Below are 19862 nucleotides of genomic sequence, written 5' to 3'. Positions count from 1 at the left end.
TCAGCTGCTTTCTGGAGTTAGCTGCTAGCAGAAATTTGTCAGCAACAATTTAGAGCTTGATTAAAATTTTTGGGTTGGTTGAATATGAGGTTTTTAACTTCTGTTTTCTGGCTCAGGTGCCCAGTTTGGGGGGAGAGGTCAGGTTCTCAGGAAAAAAAAAAAACCCAACACTTTTCCTGTCCTTTCAATATCACATGCTGCTGACCCTGGGGTTGCTTATACAGATATTCAAAGAAGGGGATTACCTTAACATAACCACAGTTCTTAAATAAGTGCATCTGTAGATCCCATAAGCTACTTTGCTTCTACTGCAGCATCAGGAGTTTTATTGCCTATGTTGTGCACAGTGACTGGCAGTATTTACTGCCAGTCGATTTGCTTTTTTTGTCTCCAAAAGAAATTATGATGATGTGCAAGATCTAACAGGACCCATAGCTGAAATAATTCTGAATTCCTGTGCATATCTGCAGCAGACATGGGGTATATATGTTCTTTACATCTGACTAATTCCTTAAGTAGGCAGAAGACTCTAGGTTGTCTGTCAAAGCACAACACTTTTTTTTTTTAATTGTACTCTGTTTCTTGTGACTGAAATAGTTTGAATTTTTCAACATAAAATCTACTGGAAAAAAATTCACCTGGCTTGAGCTATAAGGGTACTTGTTTGCCATTGAAAGTGCTTAATGTGTCTCTAACAGGAGGAAGATAGGCTATTGCAGAAGGTATTGGATATTTGTTGCAGTGTTGCTTTGACTTAGCAAAACATATAGTGTATGTTGAGCTCCTAAGTTTGTACTTACTGCTTGTTTTACTTCAATTAAGAATATATTGAAATGTTTTGTTCAAGCAGATCCTATTCCCATAACAGAAGGGGGTTTTTTAAAATTAAAAAAAAAAAAAAAAAAGATTTCAATACTTTTATATCCATGACACTGTTTATAAATTACCTTCACAGTTTTTTGGAGTGTCAACTTACTTTGAATTGTTAACAAACAAAAACTCCCCTGCATTTCATGATATGAATGGAATGCAAGGAGAAAAAAAAAATAGAAACACCAGATACTTCTTCTGCTACAGCCTCTTGTTCTGTCCTATCTTCTGCCTGTGTCAAATAGTAATACTACATATTTGCATGGTCCTTAAATTGTTGTTTTGCTAATTTTGTTACTAAAACAGGCAACGACAGAGAGACCTTTTATACAGAAGCTATTTCGACCAATTGCTTCAGGAGGACAGTTGCATACTTTGGGAGATCTGCTAAAAGATGTGTGTCCTAGTGCTATCACCCCTGAAGGTACTGTAGAAATACCTTATTGGACAAAAGTTTATTTTTTCTGTTGATTTACTGTTTGTGGTGGTTTGTTTTTTTTAATATGAGGATTTTGGAGGTAGAACTATGTCTCAGTACCAGAGTTTCAGATTTCACTCCTTCCTGGCCCTTTAGCGTGCCCGTTATACATCACCTGCAGTGTTTGGAGAGGATAAGATTGAGTCCTTAGGCACTCCTGAAAAATTAATCTCTGGAAGTTTTATTTCAAAATTCATGTACTCCTTTGCCATCACACTGTTCTTAATAAAAATATTCACGTTATTTTCTGTATTACTAAAAAAATATTCTTAAAGCAATGTCAACAGAAGTTTTAAGTAATCTTTAATTTTATATTGCATAAACTTTTCATATGTAAAACTCCAAAACTGATAGGAATTGAAGATGTTTTCAGAATACTTTTTTCCCTGTTGAAGCCCAATCTTTAAAAATGTACCAGAAGAGAAAAAGATTGTTATAAGTATGTAATAGTTTATGTATGGTTCCTGAGTAGTATTGTATGACAAGATACCAATTAATTCATGTAGCATTATATCATTTCATACAATAGCATTTGTTGATCAGCACTTATTCAGAAAAATAAGCATTTCTGGATGTTAGTTTAACCTCAAAGATTACAACTATTGGAAGTCTGATATACTTTTTAGGTGGGATAAATGTAAAAGTTACGTACTCTGCAAATTAAGATCAAAATTATTTAATGTGAAATGTCTTTCATCTTGTTCTTGCTGTTGTCTTACCAGTACCTGTAAATGGGTAACTCTTTTTTCAGTCAATAAATCGCAATTTGTTTTGAGAAATGTCTGATATTCTAGAGAAGATCTTGGTGCAGAATTTACTGGTGTAGTATCAGCACCTTTTGACAGTAAAGCACTAAATTTGAAATCAGTGTAAAAATCTGTAAGATGTTGTTGCACACAGAAGCTGTGTAATTCAAAATCAAACAGTTGTCATGGATTTCTTTAAGTATGGTGATCTTACAAATCGACTGAAATCTCAAAGTATTTTTTTACCCCTGTTTAGTACTTGTTAACACATGGAAACAATTTCCAAAAATAACAAAAGGTAAGAAAAATATGGAATGTTGCTAGCCATGTGTCCATTTTTTCTAAAGCTACTATAAATTTTAGAGCGTAATTTTAGGTAATGCTTTCAACTAACTGTCCAAAAGATAAAGCAAGATACAAATAGATACTTGAATGTTAGCACAAGCAAGTTTAACCATCTTTAAGTACTTAAGTGTGAGGATCCTACAGACGCTAGTGAAAAGGTACAAAGTGAATTTAAAAAAAAGAGTAAGAAGGATGATGCCTTTTGAGTTGGAAGGCAGTCAAGAGCACAGATTAAATGAAAGAAACTCAAAAAGCATTTATGCAAAAGTTTTATTCCAGGATATAATGGATGATTATTTTTATGTGGATTTGCTAAAGCTGCAGATGGGGAATGTGCTAGTTACTGCCTTTATTAAAAGCATGAATGTAATGTAATTTTTTCTGAGTACCGGTGACTTGATGCTTTCCATTAGTAGTCCTTCTTTTCAGATGTCGACAAACGCGCCAACCTGTAATAGCAGAATAGCATAGTGCTATGCCAATTGCTTGCTTCATTTTTGTGCAAGGCTAAAAAAAACCCCAAACCGTATATTGTTTACTCAATGGAAGCAAAAAATGGTGATTACTTGGAAGAAAAGAAACTAAAATAGGTACTATCCTTATACTTAGGAGGAACGATTTGAAATTTGGTGGAAGGATTTCCTTGTACTGGAATATACTTGTCTGTTCCTGTATAAATCTGCTTAAATTTGGCCTAGTTTTGATCCTTAAGATTCTACTGAGCAACTTGCAGACTTAGAGTTTAATAAATTTGATCCCTCACATGGGTGTGAGCTATCTAGGATTCAGCAGAATTTCTCCTGTAATGCAGCTTTGTATTGTTGCGTTGTTCAATTGTTCCTCTTATATTCTGAGTGTTCTCCTCCTCTTCTGGTAGGTAACTGAAGGAAAGCTGTCTGAGCTAAATGCAGAAAATAATGTGAACTCTTGAGGAGATATGGGGATAGACTGATACATAGAGCCAGTGGAGGGGGAGACAGACTGACTGAACAAGTAATTTGGAAGAAAATGACAGATCTGGGAGTCATTAAATGTGATGGGGAGAGCAACTATAAACAATGTGGCAGGATGAAAGAGATTGGGGCAAAAGCCAAAAACTGACATAATAACTGTGAACACCTGGACAGAGTAAGTGGGATAGGAGATGATAAAAGGATGAGGGAGAAAAAGAAGCATGTTACATGTGAATCATACGCTGAGACTATTCAAGTCATCCATGAAAGAATGGGAGTGGAAGTCCTGTTGGCGAAGTGATTCAGATGGCCTGGAGACCCGTTTGGAGAAACAAATTGAATCAAAAGTTGAGAAGAAGGGTAGTTTGCACTGGCAGAACAAGAAGATGCAGGTGGATAGGTGGTCAGGTGGAGCTGGAGATAGTCAGATAAGGGACTGGGGAAAACTTGTTCAGGGTTTGCTGTACAAGTAGACTGCACCCCAGACAGGAATATATGGTAGAAAATTAAGCATGCCAATATGGAAAGAAAAAAAGACCTAGGAAATAGATCAGGAAGAAGCAGAACTAGGACAAAATGGAGGGATGATAGAGAAAGGATCAGGCTTGTGGAAAATGACCTGAAAGGATGGATGCCCATGACAGCAGTGATTCTTACTGCTGAGGAACATGCACAGGTAAGGTCAGTGCACTTAAGAGGTGTGGAGAGCAGCACTGGTTTAGGCTTGACTGCTTCAGTTTATCATACTCTGTTCACTGATGATTCAACTTAGCCAATAAGTGAACTTTGATTATTCTCTTGCTTGGCTTAATCCACTCATCTTATTCACTATTCAGATGTAATGCGCGCCATATTAAGTGTTCATGCTCTAATACAGCTTTGAGCTATTAAAAAAAAAAGCCCACTAACTCACCAGACTGCATAGTGCCACTTTTGAGTTTTGCCTATAGAAATGTTAGCAGACATAACGAGGACATACATCTCCCTTTTTTCCAGCAAGTGGACTAGACTCCTGAGACTACAGAACCTCAGCACATCTGTGCTGCTGAAGTCTTCATGAAACCCACTCAGTCAACTTGTTTTCTCTCTGATGCTGGCTTACTGAGAGTTTAACAAGCTTCCTCTGTCAATAGGTGCTCCATCAGTTCAAAATGCAGAGGAGATTGTAGAGCTGAGTGTTTCTATCCATTTTATGGGCATATGAGAATTTAATTTGCAAGCATTTTTTGGAAACCTGGGAAACTATGCATAAGTGTGTTTTTTCTAAAGTAGTTGTATCCATTTGAAATTGAATACTTGAAATTTAGGAGGTGTCAGAGTTGTAGACTACCTGTACAATCTTAATTTCCATACACATGTACACTGATCATTATACAGCTCATAATCACTCTCCACCTCTCATCTCCCTTTGTTTTCTGTGAGACTTTTGTCTTCCTGCACAGGCTGGGCATGTTTTAGTGTCAGGGCTGTGTAGTGAAAAATCATTGTCCTGATTGTTGAAATGATGGATGGGGAATGAATGTACATCAGGAAGTATTATAATTTAGGCAGCTGAATACTGCCTTTGGGAATTGAATTCAGTTCTTTCTTCCCCAGGGAGTTCATTCATATGTGATACTAGGCAAACTGAGTGTTACAAACCCATCCATTTTATAGAGAGGAACACCAGAAAAATCCAGTGATCAACGTGAGTGTTCTGCTGAACAGCTTGCTTGCTTGTACTTGGAATCAGCGAGAGCTCTGGGACTTTGAGTGTGCAAACACCAAGCACTCTCTGAAGTCAAGTTCTAGGCCTCTCGTTACTCTTCTTCTCTCCCACCTTCCAAAAAATTGATACTTCTGGCCATAATGTCTCTTTGAGTTCAGTATGTGATCTATAAAATGATGATAATACAGCCTCTTTCCACAGGAAAATCTTGATGAAACAGTTTCTGAAGGAAAAACAGCTTGTGGTCAAGACTGTTTGAATTTCATTATATTAAAAATTGTCCTCTTTGGACCTTTTTTGGTATCTTCTAATTCTTGTTCTTGTAAACTTACATGTTTTGTCTTAATCTACAATTTATATTTATTCTGATCAAGGCATTAAAATAATATTGTAACAAAATAGAATACCTTATCAAAGGTATATTAGAAAATGATGGCAAACTTTTCCACATCTGGATTTTCAGACTTTATTCAGTGTTATCAAAGTTTAGATCTACTTAATTTTTCTGAAGAAAAAAAAAGTAGTATCTCAAAGATATGCTTAAAGACATAATAGATATTGGTGAAGCAAGTTGTTTTCAACCTTTTTCACTCTTGTTTTTAAAAAGTAATTTAGATATTTTTTCCAAGACTGTTTTTTAAGCCCCCTCTGTAGTGAATTAATGTATTGGTGACATTAGCTGCATCTTTTTGTCAGTGCAACACAATCAATATGAGCTTCTCTCTGTTTTTCTCCATCTGAACTTTTTTTTTTCCTTTTTCCTCTATGGTTTTCTCTTTTCCAATGACTTTTCATTCAGCTGGAAGCTTCATGGTAATTGTGGTGATTGCTTGTCTATGGTGGCATCCATAGCTGAGCTTTGTGCCGTGGGAACCCAGAGAATATATGATTTTCAGACTCAGTATTTGTAGCCATATATGTGAGCTGTTCCTGCTGCCAGATACTTAGGGACCACCACAAGAAGAGGGAGGGAAGGGTTTCAAGAACCACCCACAGTGTCTATATGCCTTTGCTTTAGGAAACATGGATATAATTAAGTCTCTCTTTTAACTGTGCTGAGAAAAAATATTTCAATGAAAAAATGTATTTTTATATATATGTGGATTGAATATATATGTTGATTGCCAATTGTTGAAAACACGATTTAAAGAACGTTGTCAGAAGTAGAACAGGTTGAATAGTAGCATTAAAACACCGATAATGAAAAAGGTCTTTGTAAAATATTGTGTCAATATTACTTGGGACTGTTACAGACTGTGGGTAACTGTTTAGATACTGCGTTTTATTTAAATTAGCTTATGAAACTATTTATTCAAGGCTTTCATTGTTTGTTGAAGTGCTCTAAAAAATAAAAACTTGAGCAGTTATTATCCCAACCCATATTTCCCTGTCTCTCCTCAAACTGGTCCTTTATTCAATTATGTATATATTACATATTATATATTATTACATATTATATATTATTACATATTATATATTATTACATATTATATATTATTACATATTATATATTATTACATATTATATTTTATTACATATTATATTTTATTACATATTATATTTTATTACATATTATATTTTATTACATATAATATTTTATTACATATATAATTATGTATATATTATCCTGCTTAATGAATGCTGTACAGTGCTCACCTTTCTGGATTGCTCGATAGTTTCATCTCCTTAAACTATTCATCAGAGGAAAACTGATGGATAAAAGTTAAAGGCTTTTTGTCATGGGCATTGTTAGACCAAAGGAAAGAGTGGCTTCTACTTAGAGCCTATCCTTTAACCCTTCAGACTGCAGGGAGTGTTAGCTTGATCTTTTTTTGTCCTTAATCACCATAGTGGGGTTGTTGCAGAGAGTATAGCAGTTTAGAACCCATTTGTCAAAACGCATATCAAGCAATTTATACATTACTAGTAATGATCAGGAAGTGTGAAGAAAAGCAGTACTTCGAATTAGAACAAGCACTAAGAAGCCAGTGTAGTTCTTAAAACTTTTGGCAATTACATTAATTATCTTGACTGTAAAGGATACCCTGTTCCTCTAGAACAACAAGGAGAATGGCTACCTTTGTTATTAGCAAACATCTTTAAGAATAATACAATGTTGAGAGAACCTTTGGAGAACATGCTCTTTTTTCACCTTACAGTACTCCTACTGCAGTACTGTACAGTACTTTCTTCTGGAAGACTAGGTTAGAACTGATCTAATGACCCTCTCTTAATTTTCTGTCTAAATGAGTATTTAGACAGCAAATGTGTTAAATCAGATACTTTCTTATTAGCCAAGTAGTTTTTCTTTTTTTCCTTGGTGCCTATTTACCTGCTTCACAGGCAGTGGTTGTGGTTATGTGGCAACAGAAATAGTAAGACAAAGTCATCGCAGAAAGTCCATCGCCTTGCATTTAATATTGACGCGTTTAATTTGTTTCAATTTTTTTTCTTTGTTCTGATCCTCCTGTGTTGACATGAAGTTTGGGAAGCAGTGAAGTCCTACTTGTCATGTTTAATAAATATTAAAATTAATATTCTCAAACACAAACTAATCTAGTAATTACTTCCTTTGTATTGCAGCCTTCTGCAGTCCCTCTTTAAGACATGTTATTATTTGGTTTTTAGCTATTGCAATAATAAATTGTAATTTATCAGTTACACAGCAATTCATAAATGAAAGAAAGACACCTCAGTCTGAAATTTTACTATGGGTAAACCTATGTTGTATATTAGTACATTTTTATTTACTATATTTCCATAATTATTGTTTACTTAAATTCATCTAAAGGCTGCATACAATTGAAATTGAATTTGGGAGTTCTGTGGTTGTATACATAATACTTAGCTTGCTGTTCATGGACTACTATTCCTGACCTCCTAGAGTTACTGGGAATCCTTACTATAAGATGTGCAATTTCATTTCAGTTTTCAGTCTTTTAAAGTAAAACTTTGCAAATTCTGCAATTTGTGCATATTAAACTGTTTAGTTCTCAGTTGTGATCATATCCTGTTGGAGGGGGTGTGCTTGGTTTTGTTTTTACGTTTGTTTCTCCCTAGTTGTTCATACTTAAAACTGAGGCAAGCTGGTCATTTAGGTTTTGGGCAATGTTTCATTATTCTGATCTTGATCCCAGCATCATGGAAAAGTGACACTTGTTTTTCAGTTCTTTTTTCAACTTGTGTCGACCATCTCATTTTCTTTCATGTCAATGGATCTACAGCTGTTTCCTTTCTTTTTCCTGCATCATGTTCCTTCAATACCTCTATTCTAGTCATACATAACTCTTGCTGTCCTTTGTTACTCTTTTTAATATCTGCTTTTGCATCCTTTAAAATTGGCTCTTCTACTTCTTTGGCTAAGCTCACCATAATTCATATAACTATTTTTGTAGTTTTTCAAATCTTAGCTGATTTCCTAATAGAAATCGATCTAGATCTTCAAGGAAGTAGTCAGTCATTGTCACTCCTGCTTTAGTTCTTTCTTCTTGCTTTCCATCCTTTTGTCCTGTGGTGTTCATTATCTATACTTCTAATTTAGTTTCCTTGAGTTTTCCAACAATTTTTTTGTACCATTGGATATGAAAATCTAAAATATTTAGATACCTAGGGACCGTGTCTCTCTATCAACATTCTTCCATTTCCCAGTTTAGATGTCTTGGTTTTCAGGTGTTCTCCAAGAAGAAGGACCTAATGTCCTGGTTACTCAGGGAGGTCCAGAACAAAATTGTCCAGTGTCCACCTTTTCGTTCACCATTTTACACTCCTGAAATTGTACAAAGATCCTTTCCAGCCAACAGTCCAAAGTCCTAGTTTTACTTAACATAGACTGTGCATCATAGCTCATGACAGATGTCTTTTTTATTTTAATATGAAACACCCATTCATGAGGACTCCAGGGTTAGAATCAGATTATTCTGATTATTCATGCTACAGCTTGTAAACTTGTTGTCTGATCTCTTTTCCTATGCTTGTGGATGCTGTTTGCACAGACAAAAGTTGATCCTTTAATTGGACAGTTCTTGTGTGGTAAAGTGGAATTGTCAGCAGTAGTTCCAGTTCCAGAAAATTAGGCAGTCTTTTAAATAACTTGAGCGTTGTTATTATTTGTGAGAAGATTTAGTGTCTTACGGAGGAATAGGCTAAGATGAAGCTTGATATTGCCTGTGGTCTCTTAGACTGCATAGTTATAGTTTCTATGCAGGTAAGGAAGGGAAGATGTTAAGACCATGTTGTTGCCTGCAAATATAGCATAAGGTCACATAGCTGATATGGTAGAACACATTACTTATGGGTATTCTTCCCAAAACTGCTGAATAACAAAATTAATTCTCTGTGCCTGAAGGAAATGGCACCATGGCTGTTTTTCCCTACTGTGTAATAACCTCTGTCTTACTGAGATTAGGTAGATTAGGCTACCTGCTTACAGTAACAGTGTCGTTTATGACATAAATAAAATTAAGCGTTATCTATCTGTTGCTGCTAGAGAGGTCATGCTGCATTTCCCCACGGTTTTATGCATCTGATGGTAGGTGTTCCTGTTGCCAATTAAGGGGCTTTTGTTTCCAGAAGTAGTGATACCAGTTCTGAACTTCAGAGTTTATCAAATTTAAAAAAAACCCATGTGAATAATTAACAGCAATTTAAAAAAAAAAAAAAAAAAATTGTTTCATAGACATTTATGAGGTTCCCGTAAAAGAACATCCTCATATTGTAAACAGTTCATTTAGAAATGGTGACTCATCTTATTAGGAGAAGGGGATGAACACAGTATGATCTTACATAACTACAGAGCAACAACTGCAAGAGGAAACAGTGTTGAGTTCAACAGAATGCTTTGAAGAGGCAAAGGGTTAAAATGATAGAAAACAGAGTTGTTCTGGGGGAGGGAAAGACTTCTCTTCCACACCAGAAATTTAAGACATTCTGCATAATGCAAAAAAATTGTATAATGCAGAAGGAAACAGTTTTCTTCCACTGCTATCATGTCTAAACAATTCTGGATACAATTTTAATTTGCCAGTGTTGTTGAAGTCTTCATAAAACTTGTTTTGATTTTTGTCTCATGCTTCCTTGAAGACTCAAATGGTAAACATTTGGACATAATGACGCAAACAGTAGGCTATCAATCAATCCCAGTTTTCACAGCATTGTTATTCATTCAGAAAAGCTGTGTGAACTGACCTCTTTCTACAGCAGTGTCATTAGTTCTTTCAGAAATAAAACAAGGATCAAAAAGACTTCCAGGATTTTTCTTTTAAGACTTGCTGTACTGAATGATTTTGTAAAATTAGGGATCAACTGTTTTCAATTAACTCTCAGCTTTTTTTAATGTATATTGTATGAGAGACTACATATTAATTGTTTTTCTTCTCCCTCAGTTTTCTAAGCATTGACTTCCAGTAAATTAGTCAAACAGAAAATTTAATTTAGATTAGATTTGCCATGTAGGCTCCTAATTTTGATGCAAGTGATAAATAATGCAATAGAAGGAGGTAAATGTATGCAGTGTGAATGTTGTTGGATTGACATGAAATATAACTGGGCTTGCTCTGTCTGAGGTCAGAATTAGCTGGACCTGGGGTTTACCGTGGGAGCTGCACAGCACCATCCCAGTCCTTGCTGCTCTGGTGGTGAGCAAACTTAGGAAGCTTCTGCTCCCCCTGTCTAGCTAGTAAGTCTGACTGCTTGTGCTCTCTGCAGGCTGGTCTCAGCTTTTCAGTGCTGTGGAGGTACAGTGTTGAAATACTTTTCCAGGCTGCCTAAATTTAGAAACATGACTAGCCCTGGTCAGTTTTAGGCAGTTTAGCCATACTTTCATCCCACATGAGTATGACAGTATTGTGAAGGATTAGAGGTCTTGTAGTGTGCAGGCATACTAAAAAGATGATTAAAAGCTCACCAGTGATATGAATTCTAGTCCACTGTCTCCTCTACTGTGAGAGTCATCTTGCAGGTCAGAACTGAACTTCAGACCACTACTTAAGCTACTCCACCCTCTTTGTGTCCTTGACTCAGTGGTGCTCTCCATATTAGAGGAGGTCATCATGTATGTCTCCTTTCTGGTGCGTCATTATTTGTGCCTGTTATCTTTTCCTAACCAGGCCATCTGCTTGGATTATCCTTCTGCATCTGCCTTTCATCTGTCTGACTTCCGACTTTTTGATTTTTATTTTTATACCCACACACACCTACCTTGCCCCAGTTCCTTTTTTTTTTTTAAGTTGAAGTGGAATTTTTTTTTTCCTGTGTTTAAAATTGCATGCCTTTTGATTTAGTAGTTCTTTTTGATCAAAGGGGTGGAAGTCCAAAGGCTGACTTGAGATTATAGAATTAATAGTCATGACTACAGAATTAATTAATATAGAATTAATTTGTCATGACTATACAGAAAGGTGCAAATAATCTGAGAGTTAATAGTGTGGCAGCTGTGCTGTTTATATGGCTTCTTGTTAGCCATCTTCATTTCTAAACAAGCTCTTTGCATAATCAGAGAGGGTTTCTGTGTATGCAGAATGTTCTGGCTTGCTTGCTCTCAAAATAAAAGAAAAAACATGGTGGGAATCTGGGGCTGGTTGTGATCTTTCTGCATAGAATTTCTCAGGAAACAGCAAGCATGACTTGGTTTTAAGGATTGCTGCAACTTCACCTCAATCGACTATACAAGGAATATCCGTTTGGTAGCTTGTGAGCCCTCTGCCCCTTTCCTAGTGGCAAATGAGATGAAATTTAACAAGTCCAAATGCCATACTCTGCACGCAGGATGGAGTAGTGCCGGGCACAAGTATAAATTGGGAGAGGAGTGGCTGGAGAGCAGCCCTGCAGAAAGGGATCTGGGGGTGCTGGTCAACAGCAGGCTCAATATGGGTCAGCGGTGTGCCCTGGCAGCCAAGAGGGCAAACCGCATCTGGGGTGCATCAAACACAGTATAACCAGCCAGTCAAAAGAGGTGATTATCCCGCTGTATTCAGCGTTGGTGCGGCCTCACCTTGAATACTGTGTGCAGTTCTGGGCCCCACAATTTAAGAAGAATGTTAAGGTACTTGCATGTGTCCAGAGGAAGGCAAAGCTGGTGACAGGGCTGGAAGGAATGTCCTGTGAGGAGCAGCTAAGGACTTTGGGTTTGTCTAGTTTGGAGAAAAGGAAGCTGAGGGGCGACCTCATTGCTCTCTACAGCTTCCTGAGGAGGGGAAGTGGAGAGGGATCTCTTCTCCCTAGTATCCAGTGATAGGACACGTGGGAATGGCTTAGAGCTGTGCCAGGGGAGGTTTAGACTGGACATTAGGAAGCATTTCTTCACCAAGAAGGTGGTCAAACACTGGAACAGGCTTCCTGGAGAGGTGGTCTCAATGCCCCAAGCCTGTCAGTGTTTAAAAGGCATTTGGACAATGCCCTTAACAACATACTTTAACTTTTGGTCAGCCCTGAAATGGTCAGGCAGTTGGACTAGATGATCATCGTAGGTCCCTTCCAACTGAAATACTCTAGTCTAGTCTTTCCTCTTCCATCCAGGAACTTGCCTAATATCACAAGAGTAATGTGCTTTTTCTTTGTGACTTAGAAGTGGTTTCTGGACATGCACGTGCGTGCACATTCAAAAGGGTAGAATGTAGGAAGATGTACAGCAAATAGAGAAATAATCCTGTTTCTCAGACAAGCCTTTGGAAATTTGTTCAGCTTCAGCTAGATTTGTTCTGTCGGCCACCCAATAAGTCTTATTAGTATCAGACTCCAGACTATTCTCTCTAAATTTGTCAGAAGGCCAATGACTTTATTCAGGCACAACGAAGTTTGGGGTTTTTTAAGTCTATTATTAACAGTAGTAGTATGAAATAGAGAAAGTAAAATCCTCCACAGAGCAAAATAACTTTTTCAAAATTTAGCTTATTCTGTTTGGAAATCACAAGCCAGCCAGAGATTTCTAAAATTCTCTGCAGAAGAGAAGTGGGATCCTAGAGCAGTCTGCTTCATGGGCTGCAGTAGAGCTGCGCTTCCTGGGAGCATCAGCGTCCTACCCCCAAATCCCTGATGGAATGCTGTAGATCTGAAAATCTAGGCAGTCAAGAAAAGATTGTGGAAAATTACTAGAAACTGGGCAAGTTTTCTGTCAGTAATCTGCCATGCGTATGAGTTTTAGGAAAACTGCTGGAATCAAAGCATCTTGACAAAATGTTTTGGTTGTGGTGAATTTTCAGTTTTAAAAGGAATATTTTTTGTGTTTTAGGAGACGACCTCAGGTTCTTTATGCACTGTATGGACATTGCAGTGTGTTCCCACAGAATTTTATCACTTAGACAAAAGCTGAGTGAAGAGAGACAAAAAGGAAGGAGAAATTAGAGGCACAGAAGGGTGATGTGGCTTGCACCTGGTCACACTGAGGTCAGTAGCAGAGTTAAGAATTGGATTTTTTTGAATCCTGATCTAAATCAGTCTGTCTCACCCCAAGGAGATCAGAGGTCACTCAGTATGACTGAGCCATCAGAAACTTCACAGAAAAAAACCAAAACAAACCTTTCTTCTAGTTTCTCGTATATCGTTGCTCACAGAAACAAGCACGTCAGCAACAGCTAAAGCATACAAAGTATGTAGACTTACAAGATCATTTTTACAGTTAGTTTCATAGAAAATGTGGGAATGCTCCAAAATTCTTTTTTTCAGTAGGGGTCATCATCCTGTTAACGTTCATATGCTGTATAATCACTGCTGCCTTTAGTGCTGTAACTGGTGCGAGTGTAACTGGAGACTTTAGTGGGTCTACCAAAGCTTTCAGGGGACAGCAGTAAACGTCTGTGAAGACTTGCAATGTGAAGTTCTAAACCAGGACACTGCAGTGCACAACCGGATTTAGACATTGTGGTGTCAGTGGTTTTATTTATACTAGTAAACAAAAGAGGGCTAGAACATGTGTTGTTTGTGCTGTATTACTATTAGCAGTTCTCTGGAATAATTTTGGTCTAGGCCAATTAATACTCTCCCAGAAAATTTGAGCAGTGTTCATGGATTAACAGTCTGGGGACTATTCTCAGTAAACAGTATGGAGGGGGAGTTAATTTAACTGAATGAGCACAAGCTGTTCTCTGGCACTTGCCCTGAGGTCCAGAGAGTGGGTTCTGGTCCATTGTATGAGCTACATCTATACCTTTAAATTAGGTATATGTACTGTATCTTTAGGCGGGGCTGAGTAAAATCATTTCTGTCTTTCTTGCTTCTCTCTGGCAGTCTTGTTCTGTTCCGCCTTGATGCATATAGGTATAACCTGATTTTCCCAGGAGATAAACAACTTACAGGGCTAAAAAAAAGAGAACCTGCAAAACTAAAGGAGTTTAGTTTTAGTTTACAAAAATAATTAGGAGAAAAGTACCAATAATTTAAAGCAGACTAATCCACTAATAAACACGATTTACTGTGTCCTACTCTATTCTCTAAGGATCCAGCAGCACTTGTTAATAGTAGTTGTCCCCTTCTTGAATATCTCATTTTAATTAGAGATTTTGATAACTTCACATTCAGTGGATAAATTGTACTTTCTGTCTTATTTGGCACCTGTAGCAATTTGGAGAATATTTGTAAGAAAATAGAGGTAAAACTTTTCCTTATGTCAAAGCCAAAGTCTTATGCAGTGGCTTGGCATGTGCGCAGAGGTGCTACAGTCGTTGAAGATTTGAACGCCTCTTATGCTCCTTGCCCTTTTTCCTGATGGTATCATCACCACACTTACAATGGCAAAATGCAGCGGGTGTCTACACCTTGGGAAACTTCACTAAGTCCAGTATCTTAATACAAACTGTTACTCACTGGCAACTTAAGCAAAGAAGCCAGATGTATGGACCAGATACACAAATAGATGCCATTCTGCCACCAGTGATGTTGGGGATCAGTATCCTCAGATGGAAGGGTGGTTGCAAAGCCAGCTCTCTTTAAAATTGCAAACTAATGCAGCAAAATTAGCTGTAACTCATTTCGGAGCTATGTACCTGCAGTGTTTTGTCCACATAGCTAATGATTCCTAGTAATATTGCTAACTAATTGATGATACTAACTTAGCAAATTCTGCTTGCAAATGCTGTATGTATGTTGTAAGTTTTATGGATCTACTTTTCTGCTGTAAAGTGGAAAAATACTTTCTGAACTCTAAAATTAAAAAAAACCCTTAAGTTACTAGTCAAACTAGTTGAAAATAAAGATTATATGATAATCTATCAGCTTTGAAGCTGACTCTCTTGATATTTTGGAATGGAAAAATTAAAATGAACTTTTGATGAAAATTCACTTCCAGTCTTAACTCTGAACAGGTAGCTGTTTTGGGGGTGGGAGGGGTGTATTTATTTATTTATTTATTAAAGTTACTGTTCAGTGTAAAGAGTCCTTCAGGTATTCCAGTACTCCTTTATCAACTCTTTCCTGAATTTTTGAAGACTAAATTCTTTAATTTTACTGTGGTAGAGATTTCTAAATACTTTAATCTACTAGCTGTTCAAAAGAACTTATAGCACATGTACAGAAAAAGATATTTCATGTGTGCAAACTCTGTTGCCTGCTTATTAAAGAATTTATTTTTCAATGAGTAAGGGCCCGGAAGAAGCTAATGTAAGTATTTTAGCAAGGGTTTGTATTTCTCTGATAAACAGCACTCCCCTTCTGTTTGTGATCACAGGATGAAAGCTCTCTAAGCTTGTATATGTACATTTTTACTGCTACATCATGTAGTGTGCTCTTAAGATTGAGATCTCATTCCCCAGGAAGCATTTCTGTCTAAGATTAATTGCCCTTTTAAAATCAGTGTTTGATGTATTCCTTTGGCTATATCCTGACTCACTTTAACCCTCTTTGACCTGACCCCTCTGACTATTACCGCCATGGCTGAAGCAGAAATCCTTCAGCTTGATGTATGCGGTACAGACTTGAGCCTGTGGTTTTTCACATCGATGGATTCAATTAGCCGAGTTTTTACTGATCAACTTAGCAGAGGTTGAAGAATTTGTTAGACATGGAACAAAACTGTCCATACTTTGGGGTTAATTGAATAGCTCATCTCCATTTTCATGTATAGTTTGCTTGTGAAGTTGTTTACTTCGTTAAATATCATCATAATATTGCGGAAGTAGCATTTTAAAAAAGGCAAAACCAGTTTATTTTTCTCCAGTTAAATGGGGGAAGGTACAAAACGTGAAATAACAACCATTAAGCCTTTGATCTGTATATATCGCTTATCACTTTTCAGGCAAATGTTTTTAAACTGTAATTATGTCCAAATGTCCACTTTTGAATTTGATTTATTAAACTGGGCAGATGATAAACTAACAATTAACATTATGGCTTGATGAAAACAAGTATTGACAATGATTTTGCAGCAACAGTAATCCTTCTTTGCTTTGCCTTGCTAGGAATAGTTCATCATTTGATTAGCTGAAAAGTTCATTATAAAAGATGGACGGCCATTAGAATCGAAGAATATTTGCAGGCATGATGTGAATTATAGTAACTTGAAAATGAAGTAAAATAGAGGTTGAAAGTTCAAGAATGCCATCAAAAACCTTTAAAAGTGTATGAAAGTGCATATGCATAGGGAATATATAATATGATTGTATAGAGAATTTGCTATTTAATTGTTTGGCATAACAGTATTTTGAAAACGACATTATAAAAGTTCTCACAAACTATTAGCAACAAGAGGTCTTTTACAGCAAATTGACTTGCTTTATACCAATCTTTATAGAGAAAATTCTTTATCAGATGTTTCTTTTTTTTTTTTTTTTTTTTCCCAAGACCCATATTGATCACATTTAGCTCCCTAGCTGTATACAGAGATAGCCTTAATTTCTGAAGGTCAGTTGTACACAGTTTAGAGGGAAGGGAAACCTCAAATCTAATTAAGAGCATGGTGCATGAAAGGGTTAACTTATTGTAAGTCAAGATGCCTGCTGTTTAAAAAAAGCTACACAACTCCTAAAAGTGATTTAGCTCTTCCTCAACAATGGAAAACGTATCACGGATGAGTTGGGCTCAACTTGTGATGCATTCAAGTGCTTATCTTTTAATGCACACCTTGCCTGTTCCTCATATATATAAATGTATTGTGTGCTTTCTTGTTACATGGAACAGCAGCATGATTTGCGTTGAACTTTGCCACTTTGTTCACATGTGCATAGCCAAACTTAAACGTATTGCAGAGAATTGCTTTATAAGCTTCAGTTGCTAACCCCAGTCCCTTATAAACTAGCAGGGGTTTATTGCTGGTTCAGGGCCGAGGCGAAGGCACTGATGCTAAGGAAAAAGGGGCATAAGAATATTTCCTGGGAGTTTCATCTTATAAAATTTCTTTTTTTTTTTTCTTTTTTTTTTTTTTCCTGCCTGAAGCTAGGTGTTTGATGGGAAGCATTTCAGGCTCAGTCATTGTAAGGTCTTCTAAAACCTTTTAACTACTGAAATGTTAGATGTTTAAGAAAGGTATTTTAAGGTTCTATCATAAATTAGTTTGGGGCTTATTACAACCACCCCATTAAAAAGCTTCTATTAAATATACAAGAAGAAAAATTTTTAAAAAAACAAAACAACAAAGTTCAGTTAAGTAAAGCTTTCATTTCCATCCTCTATCTGCTTTTCCATTGAGCTGCATGAACTATTTTACAGAAGGAAAAATACTCTTGGTTGTCTTAGATGGCACTACTGTCAGTGTTAGCTGTTTTGGACTGCATGGAAATTGTTAAAAATAGTCTGCTCAGGCAACCTGGACTTACAGGTGTTTGAGGCCAAAGTCACTTTCTCTAAAAACTTCCAATGGAATAGAAAAAAGTTTTCTAGTTTGTTTACATACTTTCTGGCTGCTATGAGATTAGAAGTGTAACCCAACTTCTCATAAGCTGCTCCAAAGTGTAATATGCTCTTGCTTGTGGTGATTAGTTTAATCCACATTTTTTGTTATGTTTTAGAAATGTGGCTATCTAGCCTGAGGGATAGACTTGAGGTAGATGATGGCAAGAAATAACAAGAGAGGAAAAATTGCATGGAGAAGAAAATGATGAATAGGGGTGATGCCAAGTATTTGATTTGATCTCAGTATTTAATGATACTTAATGTAGATTATAATGTTGCATATTCATCTACTTTCATTTTGGGGATAGAGAAAGCTAGGACTGTGCTGGAATACAATCCAGGGAATCTATTCATACTAAGAACTGTGACAAAGAAACTTTTTTCCTCTCCTATAAGTCACAAATGTCTAAACTCAAGTAGGAGATGTTTATGCCACAAGAAGATCATGTAGAGATCAGCCAACTGGCCTGCGTCAAAACCATGTAAAGAAATACAGCAGTAATTAAAGCTAAATCGGTGAATATGAACTTCATGACAGTGTCGCAATGGAGGAATACTTGAGATATCTTGCCTGGAGTTAGGCTTTTGTACTCAAGTACTCTGCAAGAACAGAGTTCACTGAGGTTGATACAGGTCTAGTTCTATCATAGCATTTTGGACTAAGAAGCAGTAGTTCTTACGAGGGGCTCTGGTAAGATGACATCAAGGCGCTGTAAGGGTGAAATTGAGACACTTAATATGAACGACAAAACACTCCAGGGTGGAGAGAGACTGATGTTTTGAACTGTTTATTTGGGAGAAGAATTAAAAAATATCAAAATAATGAATTAGAAAAGATAGGTTAATAATCGCTTTTGTTCTGTTATCTGTAAGGAGTCATTCAGTAAACCTATTAAAAACTAACATTCCTTTTAAAAGAGATTTTTAAACAAAATACGAAGTTGTGGATTTTATTTACCATTAGTTGTCTTTGAGTTAAAAACTCTCTGGGATATCTGTGTAGATATCAAGAATATCCAGAGCTGAGAACGTGTATTTAGGAAAACTGTGACCTTCAGTTTGAGCAATTGAACTCATGTTACTACCAATGGTTAAAATGAGAGATATTCTCTTGTTGCTGCCAGTTAACCAGACCTACCTGATTGTTTATTTATATTCATATTGGGCAGTTGGATTATATCCAGGAACTGAAGTTCTTATTCTCCAAACCACATCTTGTGCTTGGAGCAATGTTTTTTCCAGATACAGAATCATTTTGAGGAAAAAGACTTGTTCTGAATGATGCATTGACCATGTACTTCTGTGTGTGAGTTCTTCACCTGAAATGAGCATCAGCGGCTTTCCCCAGGGCTGGGGGGATATGTAGGCAGGAAGGAAAAGTCAATCCTGTGCTTTCTTGTCATACATCGGCCTCCAAATTTTTGAGGTCAGAGGAACCTTTTGTTGTAGCTAGGCTATTTTTGAGTCGGCTTTGCAGAATTTTTTGTGTTTTCTTGCTCTTGGTCAGAGGATACTGAACAGCATATCTTGCTGATTGTGACCTAATAGATCATCTGTGTTTCTGTTTAAACTGATAATTATTCCAAATTAGGGAAGAGGAAGGGAATAAGGATTTTGGTAGTTTATGTATGATTAAGGTGAGGTGAAAAGTATGTTAAGATTGGTATGGAAAATGAGTCACTTCTGGCAATGCAGCCTACTACTGTGACTAGCAGGGTCCTTTTTGCAATAGGGTGGAATTCACAGAAAAGTAAGGAAAGCCTGGGATATGATGGCTGAAATAGGCTAGTGTGAAGCTTCTGAAAACTCACACTAAGATTTTATTCCTATTTAAAAAAATGTAACTAAAAATACCCCTGCTCAGTAGAATATGGAGTAACCTCAGACATTGAAGCTATCGTTTCTTAAATATAAAATATTTTGTTAATAGTAAAGAGAACTTAATGGCT

General features: G+C 36.7%; 1 protein-coding gene across 2 annotated transcripts in view; it reads left to right on the top strand.

Annotated features, from left to right (window-relative positions):
* ATG5 (autophagy related 5) overlaps positions 1–19862 on the top strand; it is an 84645-nt gene that overhangs the window by 57191 nt on the left and 7592 nt on the right. Inside the window, exons 7-8 of one of the 2 annotated variants that reach the window (XM_076333324.1) lie at positions 1177–1294; positions 13325–13479. In XM_076333324.1, the coding sequence (XP_076189439.1) occupies positions 1177–1294; positions 13325–13437 (231 nt within the window). In that variant the 3' untranslated portion in view covers positions 13438–13479. The remainder of the gene's footprint in view (positions 1–1176; positions 1295–13324; positions 13480–19862) is intronic. The other variant, XM_076333323.1, reaches the window with a different exon arrangement.

The sequence above is a fragment of the Aptenodytes patagonicus genome, chromosome 3 (genome assembly GCF_965638725.1).
Source record: "Aptenodytes patagonicus chromosome 3, bAptPat1.pri.cur, whole genome shotgun sequence".
NCBI classification, from domain to species: Eukaryota; Metazoa; Chordata; class Aves; order Sphenisciformes; family Spheniscidae; genus Aptenodytes; species Aptenodytes patagonicus.
This window is presented reverse-complemented; position numbering and strand designations above follow the sequence as displayed.